This window comes from Penicillium concentricum (genome assembly GCF_028827145.1).
Source record: "Penicillium concentricum strain IBT 3081 chromosome Unknown utg000001l_segment0_segment0, whole genome shotgun sequence".
Taxonomy (NCBI): domain Eukaryota; kingdom Fungi; phylum Ascomycota; class Eurotiomycetes; order Eurotiales; family Aspergillaceae; genus Penicillium; species Penicillium concentricum.
In genome coordinates, this window is record NW_026622754.1 from 790,451 (window position 1) to 808,091 (window position 17,641).

General features: G+C 48.1%; 7 protein-coding genes across 7 annotated transcripts; 6 read left to right on the forward strand and 1 right to left on the reverse strand.

Moving 5' to 3' along the window:
- Window positions 1-1,681: 1,681 nt before the first annotated feature.
- Window positions 1,682-4,446, forward strand: facB (C6 transcription factor FacB/Cat8; the record flags this gene model as incomplete). Its single annotated transcript, XM_056718036.1, has 3 exons — window positions 1,682-2,168; window positions 2,226-3,175; window positions 3,241-4,446. The coding sequence occupies 3 exons, from the start codon at window positions 1,682-1,684 to the stop codon at window positions 4,444-4,446; spliced, it is 2,643 nt and encodes an 880-aa protein (XP_056582171.1).
- Window positions 4,447-6,662: 2,216 nt separating this feature from the next.
- On the forward strand, window positions 6,663-7,712 carry N7517_000307 (Short-chain dehydrogenase/reductase SDR; the record flags this gene model as incomplete). The annotated part of the gene is made up of 1 exon (XM_056718037.1): window positions 6,663-7,712. One exon carries the CDS (start codon window positions 6,663-6,665, stop codon window positions 7,710-7,712), a length of 1,050 nt encoding a protein of 349 aa, XP_056582172.1.
- Window positions 7,713-7,773: 61 nt separating this feature from the next.
- Window positions 7,774-9,553, forward strand: N7517_000308 (transcriptional regulator family TF; the record flags this gene model as incomplete). The annotated part of the gene is given in 5 exon segments (XM_056718038.1): window positions 7,774-7,818; window positions 8,044-8,320; window positions 8,335-8,456; window positions 8,511-8,772; window positions 8,790-9,553. The coding sequence occupies 5 exon segments, from the start codon at window positions 7,774-7,776 to the stop codon at window positions 9,551-9,553; spliced, it is 1,470 nt and encodes a 489-aa protein (XP_056582173.1).
- An 897-nt stretch (window positions 9,554-10,450) lies between these two features.
- Window positions 10,451-11,788, forward strand: N7517_000309 (SNG1 family protein; the record flags this gene model as incomplete). Its single annotated transcript, XM_056718039.1, has 1 exon — window positions 10,451-11,788. The coding sequence occupies one exon, from the start codon at window positions 10,451-10,453 to the stop codon at window positions 11,786-11,788; it is 1,338 nt and encodes a 445-aa protein (XP_056582174.1).
- A 486-nt stretch (window positions 11,789-12,274) lies between these two features.
- On the forward strand, window positions 12,275-12,566 carry N7517_000310 (uncharacterized protein; the record flags this gene model as incomplete). Its single annotated transcript, XM_056718040.1, has 2 exons — window positions 12,275-12,349; window positions 12,375-12,566. 2 exons carry the CDS (start codon window positions 12,275-12,277, stop codon window positions 12,564-12,566), a joined length of 267 nt encoding a protein of 88 aa, XP_056582175.1.
- Window positions 12,567-12,741: 175 nt separating this feature from the next.
- N7517_000311 (sugar porter family MFS transporter) lies at window positions 12,742-14,619 on the forward strand (the record flags this gene model as incomplete). Its single annotated transcript, XM_056718041.1, has 4 exons — window positions 12,742-13,053; window positions 13,105-13,361; window positions 13,427-13,844; window positions 13,903-14,619. 4 exons carry the CDS (start codon window positions 12,742-12,744, stop codon window positions 14,617-14,619), a joined length of 1,704 nt encoding a protein of 567 aa, XP_056582176.1.
- Window positions 14,620-14,808: 189 nt separating this feature from the next.
- N7517_000312 (putative phenol 2-monooxygenase) lies at window positions 14,809-17,017 on the reverse strand (the record flags this gene model as incomplete). The annotated part of the gene is made up of 5 exons (XM_056718042.1): window positions 14,809-16,028; window positions 16,086-16,120; window positions 16,178-16,650; window positions 16,714-16,927; window positions 16,977-17,017. 5 exons carry the CDS (start codon window positions 17,015-17,017, stop codon window positions 14,809-14,811), a joined length of 1,983 nt encoding a protein of 660 aa, XP_056582177.1.
- Between the last annotated feature and the right edge of the window lie 624 nt (window positions 17,018-17,641).

The window sequence follows — 17,641 nt, forward strand, 5'->3', positions numbered from 1 at the left end:
CAGACATGTCAAAGCATCCGGATCATTCCTAAATATCCCTCTGAAGCCCACTTTTTGTTTGGCTAACAGGCTACAGCAAGCCCAGTCCCCGCCAGATCATCTCAAAAAAGAGCGAACCCCACACCCCCGTAACGCATCGGACTAGGCGCTACTAGCGCTCAATCGTGACGGGAAACCATAGTTATGACGTTTTATAGTGGAAAATCATGGAGCTGTAAGGGGGTTCAACCGGTGAATATGATCTACAGGGTCGGAGTTGTATGCGGGGAAGCCAGTTGTAGGAACGACTTTCCGATCTCCGCTGGACCGGGTTGGCACTGCATGCAGTGCATGGCGTTTCATGAACCTTCCGGGGTATACCGGTGACGTGATATGCTAGAAGAACGCATTCTACAATTAGAAAACCAATATTGAATCCGGGATGTACATAGTGGAGAGCACACTGTAGATCGTGAATCCAACAGGCCGGAGCCTAGTGGGGCTATTGACTCAACAACCATGGTTCGCTGATCTCTCGGGCGAAACTCGCTGAGCGGAATGAAACGGGATTTCCTGACAATACCATAATTACATGTATTGGTATTAATTTGATATTAAACACATGGCCATTATATTGATTACTTACAATATATATTGAGCTATGTCCCGCGTCTTTCTCTAATAACTAGTAATCAATTCAAGTTGATAGCTTTCTATGTGGAGCTAATAATATAATTCAAATCCTTTGAAATTCCAGTTGTCACCCCACAGTTGATCCTCCATGAACGGTTCGCCACTATGAAGTGATTACTTTACAATGAATATAAACTCTAAAATTCTGGGGTTTTCTCGGCTTTTATGATTAGGGTTGGATTGGATTTTATTTTGGTGGCTGTAACAAGACGAGTACCGCCGTAGCTATGGTATTCCATGTGGTATGTTCATCGGAAGGATCACGGAGTCTCGATTTCTTCTAGTGGAAAGTAAGACATATTAACCATGGACACTGGCCGATCATCGGACCAAAACTTAGTAGGGCCTATTAGGGCAACAAAGGAGACACGCGGCTGCAGCACCGGCGCCGGGGGAAGAAGTCGGAAGCGGTAATACCGCAACCGGTTTGGATCCGAGCACGCTATTGTGCTCAATATCCCTATCTCAGTACTCCATAATTGAATATATTCACTCCATAAGGGTTGTTCCTCTGCCATGGTAGGCAAACTACATTCCCATCTTCCAGCCAAGGGGTTTGGAATGTGGAGTGCGGGGGAGGATCTAACCGTCATAGAAATGTCGAGGAAGAATCCGGGGCGAGTTTGAGTACGGGGGTTTATACGGGGTATATATTGCCTCTCTAGGCAAAATACTTTCACCAATAATAAATCGAGGCTTAGAATCTATTTAAACTCAATATGTAGGTACGCTTTCAATACCAAATACCGAAAGAACAACGAGCTTATTGGCGCCCGAAGAAGGTCAGCAGTCCCACTTTAAACTGACTCAGCATTGGCGTGTCCCCATCTTCCCGTGTCCCTCCCCATGTTTTTAGGCTTCTTCTGCATACTCTTGTTCAAGGAGATTCTTTAATTCTTTGCATTGTCTCGGCATTAAACAAGTTTATACGGAGTGTCGTGTTTACACTTCTGGCTTTCAAATACAACCAACTCAACCCCAGGCGGCCCGTGTGCCCCTTCTGCACAACATGCCTGGTATCTTGCCTATGAAAGTGATCAAAGTCGGTGGAACTGGCACAACAAGCCGTATCGCCCAAGCCTGTGACCGATGCCGAAGTAAGAAAATACGCTGCGACGGTGTTCGACCTTGCTGCTCGCAATGCGCCAACGTGGGCTTCGAGTGCCGCACCAGTGACAAACTAAGCCGCCGCGCCTTCCCACGTGGATATACCGAGTCGCTCGAAGAACGGGTTAGGAGTCTAGAAACCGAAGTCAAAGACTTGAAGGACCTATTAGACGAGAAGGACGAAAAGATCGATGTCTTGTCCCGGATACATTCATTTTCGCCGCCGCACCGAGCCGCCTCCGCCCGGTCTCCCTCTGCCTCTGCGACAGTGAAGTCGACTGCTTCGGATTCATCGGACGGGGTTTTTCATGTACAGCGATCGACGACCCGACCATCCCGGCAGTCCGAGAATCCTTTTATCGGATTTTCTAGCACTTTAGGATTTGCTAGTATGTTATGCGTGTCCCTTTTAAAATGGAAACAATCAAGTTAACTTACATGCGCAGATGTCTTTACCGATAAACTTGTCAGTGAGGGCAAATCGGCAACAAAGATTCCCATAGGGTCGCTCACTGCCTTGTCTACCTCGGTATTCCAGGGTTCCCCTAACCAGGCCGTGAAAACGCCACCCCGCTTGGTGTCGGACCAGCTGATCAACATCTTCTTCCAAGAATGGGCACCGCTGTACCCTGTAGTGCATCGTCCCACTATTCTGAAAGCTTATGGGCAGTATCTCAACAATGCCGAAACTCTCCAGCGCGATCCCCATGTGATGGCGCAGTTGAACCTGATTTTCGGTATCGCTGCCCTTTCGTCAACCTCGCGCACCAACCAAGACCCGACTTTCTTCGAAGAGAACTGGTCGGCCACCCTTGACTCGCTCTCCAGTGAAACGTCAGTTTCCAGCCTGCAGTGCTTTGTTCTTGGTCAGATCTACTGCATGACCAAAGGCGACTACCGCACCTTGCTTCGCTACCGTGCCCTTGGTGTGGATATTTGCCACCAGCTAGGCATGCACGAAAACCAAGAAAGCTCGTCCAATCCACTAGATGATGAGACTCGTAAGAAGGTTTTCTGGTCGCAATATGTGCTTGACCGATTCTGCTCCGCGCTTACTGGACTGCCTGTCCTTTTGCGCGAAGAGGATATTGAGGCTGAGTATCCAGTTGATGTGGACGATGAGAATGTCACAGAAACAGGGTTTTTGCCGACCCTTCCTGGCGAATCCACTCGCATATCCAGTGCTATCGCGCTCTTCGGGGCTGCCAGGATCTTGAACAGGGCTTTGGAGGATCTATTCCCTTCTAAATCTGGTTACGATGTGTATATTTCAAAGATGCGCTCGGTGACAGGGCAATTGGACGAGTGGCTTCACACGCTGCCGCCGCATCTTCGTCTCGAATTCAGTCAGGACAAGCCTAGCACAAACGTCACGAGCAGTCGGTCCCCGCTCCTGGTAAGTCCCAGCATTAATTCATTGATGTTTTATAAAAAAGGAAAAATGCTGACACTGCTATATAGTCACTTGTCTACTATTTCATTCGATCTTTGATACATCGCCCAGCTGTCTGCTACGCTGACGGGAACCTTCGCTCTCCGTCTGTTCTGGCGCTGTCCGATTCAGCAAAGCATATCATCCAGATTCTTGAACTACTCGATGAGAGGCGTTTGTGTATGTCTGTTAGTATTAACAGGAAAGAGCTTATATTCTTTTCCGGGCTTGGACTCCTATGGCAAATGCTTGATGTGAAAAGCGATAGCAAACTGGCCAAGGAAAGCCAGAAATTGCTTGGAACCGCCATGCAGTACCTCCAGTCAGAGTCGAGCGTGGCGGCTGCTGAATTCGGCACGCTGTCTAACTGTCTGGTTTCTCTCGACGACGGACGACGCCCATCGATGGGCAAGCAGCAGTGCCCGGAGATGGTGGCACCAACACAGAAGCCGAACAAATCTCCCAAGAACCACTTGCAGGCCTTGAAGTCTCGCCTTATCGCCTGCTCTACCCGTGATAAGCAGCCTCCAAGCCAACCTTCTCCACAGTCCTCTCGACGGAACACAATCTCCGGAACCACACCCCCACTTATGCACCAGTCGCTCCGCTCCCCTAGCTGGAGCAGCCTGCCCCTCTCTCAACCCGAACACCTTCCCGCCCCACACTACCTCAGCGACAAAGGTCACTCCCCTCTGGACCTAGCCTCAGACCCCCGCCTAGCCGCATCCTTGGGCTACGACCATCAACGCTCCATGTCGTGCTCTACACCCTCAGACCCCACAGCTGGCGCCATCACAATGGCCGACTGGGAATATGTGTTGAGCGACATGGATCGCGGGTATTCCAACATATTCACAGGCATTTACGGCGGCAAAGAATGCGGCGAAGACCCGGGCCCGTTCGCCTCTATTGCAGCAGAATACCGCCGCAAACCCGACGACCCATCCCTTGTCAATCACCCGCAGAGTGATATGCACGGCCTCTCACCCGAAGCGTGGTCCGCCAGTAGTGGCGACTTCGTACATAAGCAAGAACATACCACACAGAGCGTTCTGAGCTATTCGAGCGAGAGTATGGGGAGTAATGAGGAGTCTCTGGCGCCTTATCCTGATGTCCGAGTCTGTCCTGAGGATATCAATACCATTGATCCTTTCCATGGTTTTGCTATGCGTGGTGAAGATGAGGTCGATGAGTTTTCTCTGGTCAATGGGTGGGACCGACGGCTGGCCGTCTGATTATGTAGCGCTTGGTGTGATTCTTTTTGGAAGGGATTTGGGTTTTGAAATGGCTTTTTAGCTTTTCTGTTCTATTCATGATACCTGTGGATTCGGGGCGTTTACTTTCTCTTTGATTTTTTTGTCTGAAGTTTTTCTATATTTTTGATCTTCTCTTATACTTGCAAACATGTTTTTTGTCTGCTTTTGGTATATAGTATATTCTCTTGGGACGGCCTATGATATCGCGTACATATGAATCTGATGATCACAGCAGTTTTTCTATCACGGGCCTTAAAACTACATCCGAAGTAGATCTAGATATTGGAATCTTTAGTCTGTGCCTTTGTTTACGCCCTTAATCTTGGCTTGCCCCATGCATGACCCACTTAGCTCGGATTGAGATGGATGTAGGTACCCGCTACTTGAGGCTCATCTTGGAATTCTTAACTGGAATTAGGATCATTTGAACGCTAATCCTAACTTGGAATTCAGGTTCGCCAAGAATCAAACCCCACGAAAGGAATATTAGCGCTGCCAATGTAGTTTCACGCCTTTTTCTCCATATAATGTGCATTATGTGGTGTTGCAGAACTACATTTTAGTTTGGGAATCTGCTACTCAGGTTATCACAAGTCTATACCGTCGAGCAATGTACAAAAAATGCGTGAATTGAATTCTAGACGGAACCGGCAATCGAACAGGGCGAACTATAGTTCTGCATTTGTCTCCACACGGCCCGGCCGGGAACTAAATATCAAAATGTGGAGCTGAACACCTCAACATCAATTCAATATTTCACTGAAGCAAAATTGAAAAGAAATTAACATTCAGAGACTACAGACTACAGGTTGCGCCTTTGATTTGTAACGTAAAGTCAATATTTGGCTTCTACGATTCTAAACCATAAAGTACATACCCAGGTGCATGCCCAAGTAGATCTTAGCATAATCCGTCGTCTGTGCCGTGCTAGACACGTCAGTCACCCCATTTGACCAGCTACGAGACTACCTTGTCATTCCCGCTAGTGCATTAGCGTGTCATGGACAAGTCTCTTGCATAACCGATAACGTCTAGAGTCAAGTGAGGACATCATTTGTGACGGCGATTCCCCACAGCACTACACCCCCGATCATTTTAGGAAGCACTTATCTACATCGGGGCCCTCCAGGGGCCCACAGATTGTGACTTATTGATGCATTCAGAGGAGGCAAGACACATTGAGTTACATTCTAATAAGGCACAAGTACTAGCGACTAACACACGAGGTAATAGAACCACTGGAGCTTAAGCTATTGTGCTCTATTATACATGGCCTCGCACTAAGCAAGGCGATGATGCTACAGGAGGTAGAGATGAACTATAGAATGGCTTGAAGTTATATACTGGGGCAAATTCTCCAGGTTCTCTCTTCACTGTGGCCAAACGCTTAATGGGCCCCCTAAATGAGGTCAAGGTACGGGCGCTCAAGTGTGCCACCTGGACATAACTCTCTTATTGGATCCTGCCTGACCATAAGCTATCACCGCCTTCTCAGAGTATATATGCCATTCAATTTGTATTTGTATAATACTTCGTAAGAAAAGGAGTACCTAATAAGCCAAGGCCCGAGAAGCCCAGGAAGGGTGCTAAGGCAGCCTAGAGTATATAGTACACTAGTTTAGCACAGTGAACTATGTAGGCTGAATACTACTTCTTGTCTGATCTTTTTACTGATCTTTTTAATGGTCTTTTTAAACAAGTTAATCCAATTTTGACTGGAGACTTTATTTACTCCTAACCCTAGAAAATGAGGACTAAATTACTGCATGGCAATATAGTCCAATGAAATAGTTGTGTCCAGGTGGCACACTTAGTCGCCCGTAGTCAAGGTTTCAATGAGATTATCATCCGCAATTTAAAACCGTTATATTGAAATCAACCAAAAGATGGTGGAAATAAGGTCAGACCTCGTCCTGCAATCTACCTTAAACCCATGAATTAATTCCGGTAGGACAATACTGCCTGACTGTCACCCTATTACGCCCCTTTAGCTCTCAACTTCAAAAGAGAACGGCACCATCCGTTCTGCGGAGATCATGTTAAGTCCGAGTTGGCCAATCACAGCATGGAACGGCACCGTCGATTTTCCACTAGTATAACAAAGTATACAGGAAGGCCAGAAAAAAAGTATTTATACCCTACATTGATACGCTTTTTTGTTTCCTTCCCATCCTCATCCCTCTCAAGCCTGCAAAATGCCTTTCTACAACTCTTACCCAGGCTTCCTTTATCGCCAGTTCCTGGTCTGCCCTTCCAAGGCCCCGTCCACCACCTCCCTTCGCGGCAAGGCGGGCATCGTTACGGGCTCTAATACTGGACTAGGTTATCAAGCTTCAGCCCAGCTGCTCGGTCTCGGACTGTCCTATCTGATTTTGGCCGTCCGTAGCATCTCCAAGGGCGAAGCTGCCCGGAAATCCCTTCTCGCTTCACTCCCCGCTTCGGCTAAGCCCCCCGTGATCGAGATCTGGGAGTTGGATCTAGGCAGCTACGCTAGTATTATCGTGTTTGTCGACCGCCTCAGGCTCTCCGAGATCCAGATCGACTTTGCTCTTCTCAACGCCGGTGTTGCCAACTTCAACTTCACCGTCAACCAACCCACCTCTCACGAAACAACTATTCAAATCAATTGGCTGAGCACCGCTCTCCTGACTCTGCTATTGCTCCCCGAGCTCGATCGCCAAGCTGCCAACAACCTCAATCGCGCTCGCCCGGTGATTTCTATTGTCGGTAGTGAAACAGCCGCCTGGGCCAAGTTCGCCGAAGCCCAGGTGTCTACCAAGCAGGAAATCTCACTCATCGACGTATTGGATGACAAGAGCCACTTCGACATGGGCGATCGATACTATGCCTCTAAGCTGCTCTATCAGCTCTTCTTCCTCGAGCTGTTCCGCAACCGATCCAGTGCTAAGCGCTCCACGGGCGCCATCCTTAACTTGGTCAACCCCGGTTTCTGCTATGGCTCTGAGTTGCATCGTACGGCGGAGGGCGCCTTTGCTACGGTCCTTGGTGGCATGAAGAGAGTCATCGGTCGCTCTATCTCTATGGGTGCCCGTACGCTCGTTCATTCATCGGTGTTAGCCGGTGAACCTTCTAATGGCAAGTACCTGAGTGACAACAAGCCGGCTCCATTTGCCGGATATGGAGACAGTGATTCTGGCATCATCACGCAGGCCCAGGTCTGGAAGGAGACATTGTCCGAGTTGGGCCCGGTGGTGAACATTGACAAGCTGTTGTCGGAGATTTAATTGATGCTTGCGAAGATTTTTCTTCTTCCCTTTTTGGTTTCTTGTTTATTGCTTTTTGGTCATGCTTGAAGCGCGTTCTGGCGTTGTTCATATTCATCATTGTTGGGTATGCTCACTAGGTAGTCTCCTATAGTTGCAATTGAGAAATATTCCACCTGATGAAGATCCCAATCCATTTCACAGTTGCTGACTAACAATTGCTAATCCTGCCTAGGTCCCATATTGTGCGGGCAGTGACAATCTGACAAGTCTTAAGTATAGCCCCCTGAAATGACCATGATTGATGAATGTCTTCGGTCGTGAGCAGTTATCAGTATCATGGCTTCAACAGTGGATGCGACCTCGGTGGATACGATCGCCCCATCCCAACTATTACATTATCTGCCTACGTTGCAGCTATGCGATTCAGCCTGGTGCAGTCCCTCGCCATCTCAAGGAAATCCATCATCTTCATCATTCATCCCGTCGAGCCTTTGTCGACTATGCCTCTGGATTTGAACTGAGCCAGCCCAAAAATCTTGTCTTGCCCGATGAAAACCAGTTTCCAGTGCCTTTACTGCCTGTTCAAAATGGGCTAGCCTGCTCCTTTGCGGGGTGCGCTCATCTTTGTATCACTGCTAAGCGCATGAAGCAGCACTGGATGTGTTACAGACATTTTTCCGGGGAAATGCTTTCCGTTACTTTACTAACCCGGCGTTGTTGACTTCGTCGTCGTCGAACATTTCCGATGGGTTGACGAACACGGTAAGTACATTGATGGCCATTACCCATCATCGGCCTTACTAATTATCCCTCCAGACTGCAACAACCCCGACTTCAAGCGAGAATCGAGAATTGAGTCCTTATCAAACGTTGATCACAAGCGACGCAGGCCTACTAGACCATTATCGGAACTACACCTACAAAACCTTCTCATGCGGCCCCGAGACAGATGATGCTTTTTCAATCATTATCCCACAGCTAGCCACCCAGTTTCCCTTTTGCTCCATGGCATCCTGTCCTGTGCTTCGCTCCACCTTGCTTCTATCGACCCTACAAATCGAACGCATTATAAGATTTAGTCAATCCGACACGAAGATCAAGCGGCTCCTGCATTCCGATGGGCAACTATGCATGTGGATAGCAATAACAGCCAGGCGGTGCTAGCTTTTTCATTTTTCCTCGTCGTCTATGCTCTAGGCTCCGAGTCTAACGATCAGTCATTGTTTCTGAGCAATGGTTATAACCAAGGAGAAGACGTATTGGAGTGGATCGAGATCCTCCGTAACGGCTGCTCGATGCTCTGCCCCGTCTGGGCGAAACTCACCACTAGTCCATTGGCATCTTTTACGGCACTTTGGCGGGATTATCTCGCCGTCACTACCAATCCTAACGACCCGCTACTAATTTCACTACTCTCCGTCATTCCAGATGACGAATCTGAATCGACTGACTACTATATATACCGCGATTCAGCGGTCAGATTGACACAGGTCTTTACGTTTATTAAGCTTTGCGGGCCATCGTCAACTATCTGGGATGTTCTCTATGCATGGCCAATGCACGTTTCGCCTGAGTATCTGGCCCTATTGAAACTTAACAATCCGGGCGCTTTGCTGCTACTGGCCTACTATTCTATCCTTCTGCAGCCACTTCAGGGAGAATGGTTTCTGAAAGGCCGAGTCATGAAATTGATAGATGAAATTGCGCGACGATTAAATGGGAATTGCTCGCCACAGATTTGGGCAGTTTTTTCTATGATGCAACGGGAATACTTTGCGAGTGATTTGATTACATACATTATCGGAGGAATGGGGTTCTGGAAAACGGTTGATCAGCCGTGTATCAACCGTTGGTTATAGCTACAGTTGTTCTTTAAGGATACACCCGAAACTGTTGTTTTATAATGACTTTCTTTCCAAAACGACGTCATTTGAAAAATCGAGGTTGTTGTTGGATGATCTCATCTCCCATTGTTTGCCTACAGGCTGAGCAGTTTGTTTGTCAGATGCAGGGTATAAAGACACTGCTATTTGCTAGGTTGAACTACAATGTTTCTTCTTTCTCTTCCTCCCCTTCGCCAGTAGCCGTACCAGTCGTCATCAACCTCGTTTTCTTTATACGTTTTTTTAGTATACAAAATGCACTCCACGGTTCAATCAGTTAGAGAGAAACCCAGACAAGGTTCGGTGAATTCGAGTGCGAGAATAGACGAATCTTTGAGAAGAGCCAATAAGACCCGGGATGAGACAACCAGGACGGTAAAACAAAACAACGAATTTATTCATAATCAGAAGTATTTCAGGGTTGTTATTTGCTTTGCCCATCGGCTACTAAGTGCCCTCATAAAGCAGCAACCCAATCGGGTAAGTCGCGCGCCCTAAAATCTGCTATATATATAGTTCCTCTGTAATTCTCTCCGATATATGTGCGACCAATGTTCTATCCATTTTTCTTGGGATGTCGCTGAATCAGCGGAGGATTGACTCTAGGGCTGTATGACCATTGGTTGACCTCTGAACATTCTGATGTATTCACGGATTTACCGTACGAGTTTATACTTCGGATAGTGAAACCAGTGCAACCAACCCGGGCGACCAAGAATAAATATGCTCAGCCAGTAAGCAATACGGGGTTCGGCTTCCGAGAATTCCTATAAATGTCACTCTTCAGGGAATCTCAGTCACCGTTTGTTTTTACCTCATCTCCTTCACGCTACATCTCCCAAGATGAGACCCGAATCAAAATCATATCCCAAAATGAGCGCATGGAAGGAGATTCGGCCTCGATTTTTACCAGCTGTGATCACCATGTTTCTCCTTCTTCAGGTACTTTTCTTGGTGAACATGTGCTATCTTTACGCAACGCAGTTCCGAAGTACCACCCGGTATCACAATTTCAATGTGCTTTATGTTGACTATGACGGTGGTGTCATCGGCAAGTCGGTGTCAGATGCCTACAACCAATTACGAGGAGATGGGTTCCCAAGCTTGCTGCTGCAATCTGCTAATGAATATCCACAACCAGAGGATATTCGAGAAGCTGTATGCCGGGGTGAGTACTGGGGGGCTGTTTACACCACTGAGGGTGGATCAGCTAGTCTCGCTTCGGCCCTGGCAGACGGGTCCCGCCCACCGACCTCGCTCACTTACATCTGGAATGGGGTGAGATATCCAGTCTTCTCACAGGCCGCGGTCTACTCCAACATCTTGAAACTGATTGAAACCATACGGTCGACATACCACGCCAACAATGGATCTGCCGTCGCCGCTTCAGCCAACCTCTCTAATCCAGCCTCTCTCAAAGCGTTCCTCGATCCGATCCACGTGGAAGAAATCAACATCAAGGGCACGGAACAAGGTACACGAGTTTTCTACAACACAGTATCCATGGTAATGCCCATCATCCAACAATTCTTTTTCATGTTGGCTCTAAACGGCATCTCGACTCATTTCGACGCATTCACCAAAATGTCCTGGAAAGCCAACGGCCTCATTCGCGTGATAGCCTCCGTCCTCTATACCCTCACGGGAGGACTGTTAATGACCGGCTATATCTGGGCCTTCAGAGAGTCCTGGGGACAACAAGGAAGTCGGTTTGTGGTGACTTGGGTCACTCTGTGGCTTCTGATGCACATAAACTTCCTCTTTTTCGACATCACGACCGCTTTCATACCAATTCAGTTCATGCCGTTCATTGTTCTGACATGGGTCATTCTCAATGTCGCCAGCACCATCAGCCCATTTGAGCTAAATCCGGGTTTCTTCCGCTGGGGCTACGCTCTTCCCTCCCACGAGGCATACCAAGTCCTGATACAGATCTGGTCCGGTGGATGCAATAACCGACTCTATCTTGCACTTCCCATTATGTTCTCGTGGTGGATTGTTGGTGTCCCCATTGCAGTGTATGCGATGCAATATCGTTGCAAAACTGCGGTAGCTTCTCATGAAACCTTGGATCGCGCACGCCTGGAAAGCCAATCCGAACCTAAACATGCGATTATCAACGAGCCAGTGACGCCCGTCGGCAGCTCAAGTCGAGAATTTGAGCAAAATGGGGACTCAATTGAGCCTGTTCCACTTCGGCAAGTTGCCTAAGCAGGGAGCTACCTCGGTTGAAGTAGCCAGTGGTGGTGATTACAATTTGGAAAACCGGAAAATGACCGAAAAAAGGAAGGATTAAGCGATGGTTTGACCATGATGCATTTTAGATACACGAATTGAGAGAAATTCTCCCATTCCAAATTACGTTTACAGTAGATAGATGAAAATCCTGGAGGCTTGAATTTCTCCAACTTTTTCTTGTATATTCTCTGAGCTGAAGTATGTCCGATTGAATAGATCATCTCTCTATAAGCGACCCTGAGAACAGTGCCGTGAAGGAAAACCTCGTGCCTTTTTACACTGGTCTGTTTATCTATCAAGACTAATTGCAGCTTGACTCAGAGCAAGCACCACCACCGCTCGCTCACTTAAAAATTCTAGTTGGCAATACGATCTCTCCAAAGAGTGAACATTAAAAGTGGGTCTGTTGAATGCCAAGCTTTGTGGCGGTCATCGTCATGACTTCCCCGGATCCAAGTGATGACATCGTCCTACTCAGGTTCCCTCAGCGATATTATTGGTTTCCCAGAAATAAAATATCACGAGGCTCAGGAGGTGGAGACTTCCACGCCACTCAGAGTTCGAAAGCGTGGAGTTTGAATTTGATATCTTGACCAACAGCAACGATGAACCACCCGGGCAACCCGTGGCTGAACCAGCAACCCTGCCAAATGAGTGTCAAATTCCCCAGATTCTCTATTTTCTTACGGACATAAGCGAAGGTCGTCAATCGCTCATGCTCGGGCTCTTGGATCAACGTGTCATCGTATGATGCGGCCTGCCTGGATCGGTAATAGTCCGTTTCCCACAAGAAACTCAGGAGTCGGCTTCCGTGATCCTTGCTTGGTCAGACACTTTATAAGAATGGCTGATCTGGCACAGCGTGGAGATCGAAAATTTAGTTGCTACATAGCAAATATTACAGCCAAATAGTACTCGCTGGCGCCATGTTCGATAAGATTTTCAAAAAACGTCCACAGGACCTCTATGCAGACCCTCAGGTCCCTAGCGACGCAAGGTCCTCAAATGAACACGAGAAAGGCCCCAATGATCTCGTCGACACGCCTGTTCCGCTCCTCACATGGCGCTCATTCATTATGTGCATTCTCGTCTCCATGGGTGGTTTTCTTTTCGGTTACGACACCGGTCAGATCTCCGGCTTCCTGGAAATGAAAGACTTCCTTCATCGCTATGGTGAACCTCAATCGGATGGAACTTATCATTTCAGCAATGTTCGCTCGGGTCTCATTGTTGCCTTGGTAAGCGGTGTGCTCTACGCCATTCTTGCTCATATGCTAACACACCTAAAGCTGTCGATTGGTACTCTGATAGGTGCTTTAGTTGCAGCACCCATCGCCGACCGCTTAGGACGAAAGTGGTCTATCAGTTGGTGGTCTCTGATGGTGTGTATTGGAGTCACCGTTCAGATCTCCTCGCCTTTTGGCAAGTGGTACCAGGTCGCCATGGGTCGTTGGGTTGCTGGGCTCGGAGTTGGTGCAATCTCTCTACTGGTACCTATGTATCAAGCCGAGTCAGGACCGAGGCATATTCGAGGCTCGCTGATCAGGTATGCTGGGCAGCCATCCCTGGGGTCATTCCAGAATGCAATTATCGCCTGCTAACTCTTCCCAGTACATATCAGCTATTCATTACACTTGGAATCTTCGTTGCCAACTGTATCAATTTTGGAACCGAATCTCGCACCGACACCGGTTCATGGCGTATCCCCATGGGTATCACGTATATCTGGGCCATAATCCTTGGTGTTGGCATGATGTTCTTTCCTGAAAGTCCACGCTACGACTACCGCAACGGCAAGAAGGAGAAAGCTAAGAGCACCCTCGCCAAAATCTACGGTATCCCTCATAACCACCGCGCTCTTCATCTCGAGTTCGATGAAATCAGACAGAAACACGAAGAAGAGAAGCGCAACGGAAAGGTTAGCTGGATCCAGTTGTTCCGTGCTCCGACGATGGGGTATCGAGTCGCCGTTGGCGTCACCTTGCAAGCTCTCCAGCAGCTCACAGGTGCTAATTACTTCTTCTATTATGTGAGTTCTGACATCATAGTATAACACAGAGAAATTAGTACAAGCTAACATCTACTAGGGAACAACTATCTTCAATGGTGCTGGAATCAAAAACAGTTATGTTACCCAGATGATTCTAGGCGGCGTCAACTTTGGAACAACCTTCCTTGGCCTCTATCTGATTGAACACTATGGTCGACGCCGTTCTCTCATAACCGGTGCCTTATGGATGTTCGTCTGCTTCATGATATTTGCCTCAGTGGGCCATTTCTCCCTAGACCAAGAAGACCCAGAGAGAACAAAATCTGCGGGTATAGTCATGGTCGTCTTTGCCTGTCTTTTCATTCTTGGCTTTGCCAGTACCTGGGGTCCGATGGTATGGACGATCATCGCCGAGTTGTATCCTTCGCAATACCGCGCACGCGCCATGTCTCTGGCGACTGCATCCAACTGGCTCTGGAACTTCCTCCTTGCCTTCTTCACTCCCTTTATTACTGGCGACATTGACTTCCTCTTCGGGTATGTCTTTGCCGGATGTCTTTTCCTTGCTGCGGGTCTGGTTTACTTCGCCGTCATCGAGGGACAGGGTCGTACACTGGAGGAGATCGATACTATGTACCGAATGGGAGTGAAGCCGTGGCATAGCTCGAAGTTCCAGTTCCCTGCTAATCCAGATCTTACCCGGGACTCGTTGAATAAAGAAGAGAATGCTCCTGGGTCGTCTCATGTTAATGATCCTAACACTGGGCTACGAGAGGATGGGTCGTGGATGCCCGAAACAGGCGCACAATCATGAAGGTGGTTGTGGATTTGCGCGAAGTGCAGTTAGATAACGCAGCTGTGCATGTACCAATAGTCCTCCTTGTTTTTATGTCAGAACACCATTGTTTATTCAATCAGTCGGCTACTTCGAAGCGTTAGGTTAGCTTGCAACAATTTATTGAAATTTGTCCTACAGTACTGCTATTGTCTCATGCAATATTCACTAGAGGACTGAGTCAATCTCGTCTGTCGGTGACTTCTTCACAAGAATTCTATCCAAGTAATGCGTCAATCCCTTCACATCTCCAAGTTCACCCACCCATCCGATATATTGATCCGGGCGAACGACCACCAGCGCTCCAAGAACCCGGTCAACCCCCCACTTCTCATATGCTGTTCCATCACAATATCGATCAAATAGGCAAGCATCGTCACACCAAATCTTGTCATATGCCCATCCTTTCACCTGATCGAATGGACGCAGGATCTCTGGGAAATCAAAGAATTCTACCCCTTTCCGCGGCGAAGCATGGACGGTTAGTACATCAATAGGGCTCTTGTATCGACCAGGAATCTCCAAGTAGCGGCCGAGTGGTGAAATACTCGATCCAGACTGTTCATCCAAGGCCTGGGCCAAAGTCTCAATGCGCTGCTTCTGCATTGGGTTTCGTATATCCCCAGCTAAAACTAGAATGCGGAAGCGCCCATCGCTTTCCAACGATCTTGTTGTCCATAGTGGAGTGCCATCAGCCTGATTTCGAAGCTTTACCGGCCGGACTCTCTCCCCAGGAATCATATGTCGTGCAAAAGCAAATTCAGCATTGTCTTCAGCCTTCCGAACAAGACTGCTCGCGGGGTAAAACACCTTCCACCCATCTGCAAAGTCCTCAAACCTCTCTGCAATAAGAGCCATGTCCGAAGCTTTCGTATCCACCACTTCAGGTTTCCGATCATTAAACATAGGCGACCAATTGCGATCGAAGTCAAGCAACATTTCCGCAAGTGGGTGTCTCTCCAAAGCGTAAGTCTCAAGAACCTCAGGCTTGAGCGTACCCGCCACAGCAAGGGCAATCTTCCACCCAACATTGAACCCATCCTGCAAACTCATATTCATCCCAAGTCCCATCTTAGGGGAGTGCGTGTGTACCGCATCACCAGCAAGGAAGACCCGGTTATCCTTTGTGGATTGCGCAGAGATCCGCTGTCCGACTTGGTAGACGGTCCACCAGCTGCATTCCTTGAAGTCGAAGGTGAATGGGGCAAAGATGGCTTGCACACGCGCCCGGATTAGGTCCGGTGTGATTTTCGAGCGGTCGAATCGGTCGTTTTTGCCCGCTTCGCAGGTTTGAACGGGAACGTAAAAGCGAACTAAGCCGCGTTCGCGTGGGATGACGAGAATTGTGCCTGCGGCGTTGGTCACGACGCTTAGTCGGCGGACGTCCGCTGTTTGAGTTAGTCGGTGTTGTTGAGGGAGCAGTGTGGACAGTGGGTAATACTTACGGAAGTTGCTGAGTGGTATCACGTCTATCACGCCCCTGTATACACGGTTATATTAGCTGCTGTGGGTCTATTGGACAATGTGTGTCACTTACCATATATGGTCCGTGTTAGACCCTTCCACGGGAATGTTTAGCTGTTTTCTCGTCCAGCTGTGGGCACCATCACATCCGATCAGATACTTGGCTTTGATAGTCTCAACCTGCGTCTTCTGTAGTTTTTTGCGTTGGGCTAGATCGACCCGGTCATCAGGAAGTAAGTTATCGCGGTTCACCTCGTTGCCAGCAGCTTCAGACCTAGCTTCGACTTTCGAATCATCTTCACCAAGAATTTGGACCTTGACTGTAATAGGATATGAGTTGGGATCATTACTCAATTCCTCGTCATACTCCAAAGACTTGGCGATCACGCTGTATTCCACGTCAAGATCAGAGTGTTCCCGAATACTATCGAGAATGAACCGCTCAATGCGTCCCTGGGTCAGGCATGTATTGTAGAATGGCGACTCATCGATCCTAGAGATATTAATGGAAGCCTGTCGGACAAGCTTTCCCTGTGGACCTGGAACCTATTTATCCATAGCGCTGTTAGACAGTCCCTAGTCGCTGTGCAAAACGAGCTAAATACATACCCAAATATTTGCTTCGGTGCTGATAGATCCCTCCTGTATAACACGGTGTTGGATACCCATGCTGTCAAACAACTCCAGCGTGCGTGCACGAAGCCCATCTGCATGTCCTATGAAGACCTTCGTGTCACGCTTGTCGATAATACGTGCGCTGACTCCATAGCGAGCCATCCAGTAGGCTGCCATCATGCCGGATGGACCGGCACCGATGATGAGTCTGCGAGAGAATATCAGAACATGCTGGGTAAAGCTGGTAGGTGACTTACACATCGGTTTTGGACTGAGTAGACTTGTCTTCTCTGTCCATGGCGTGCGACAAGATATCTCGATATATTTGAGCAGATGCTGAATGGTGACCCGTCAATAGAGATAATGATGACGATTCGCTCAATATAGCTACCCTTTATATAAAGGAATGTGGGCATGCTGAGCTACAGGTCCTAAGTTGAGGGCCAACCCCTGTAAGCTGACTCAAGCCACAGACAATCACGAGGTCCGGGGTTGCAAGAATTCCGACATCGTTCCAAATCCAAGGGTTTTCCGTGTTAAGTAGTACAATAATTCCCCTTGTAAGTTCACCATACGACGATTCTTACCACGAGTCCCGATCAATATACTTTGATATCCAAGCCATATCAGTCAGATGCCCTAGTTCCTTTCTGTTGTGTCATGGAGATCTAGCAGCTGAAAGGAAGTGGCCAATTTTATATGTGCATGTGGCGCAAGCTGACCTGACTGACACGTTGCTCAACTTGAGCTGGAGGTTCTGAGGTGGGGGATTTTGCCTGAAGTTCCCCTTCACACAAGTCGTCGGAGTTGAGGTTCCGGGGGTAGCGATTGCCTAGAAAGGCCGTGGACTCTTTGGGTGCTTAATAATGATATAAATGAAGATTGGAAGCAACGTGAATGATACGATGCAAGTATAGTCTTC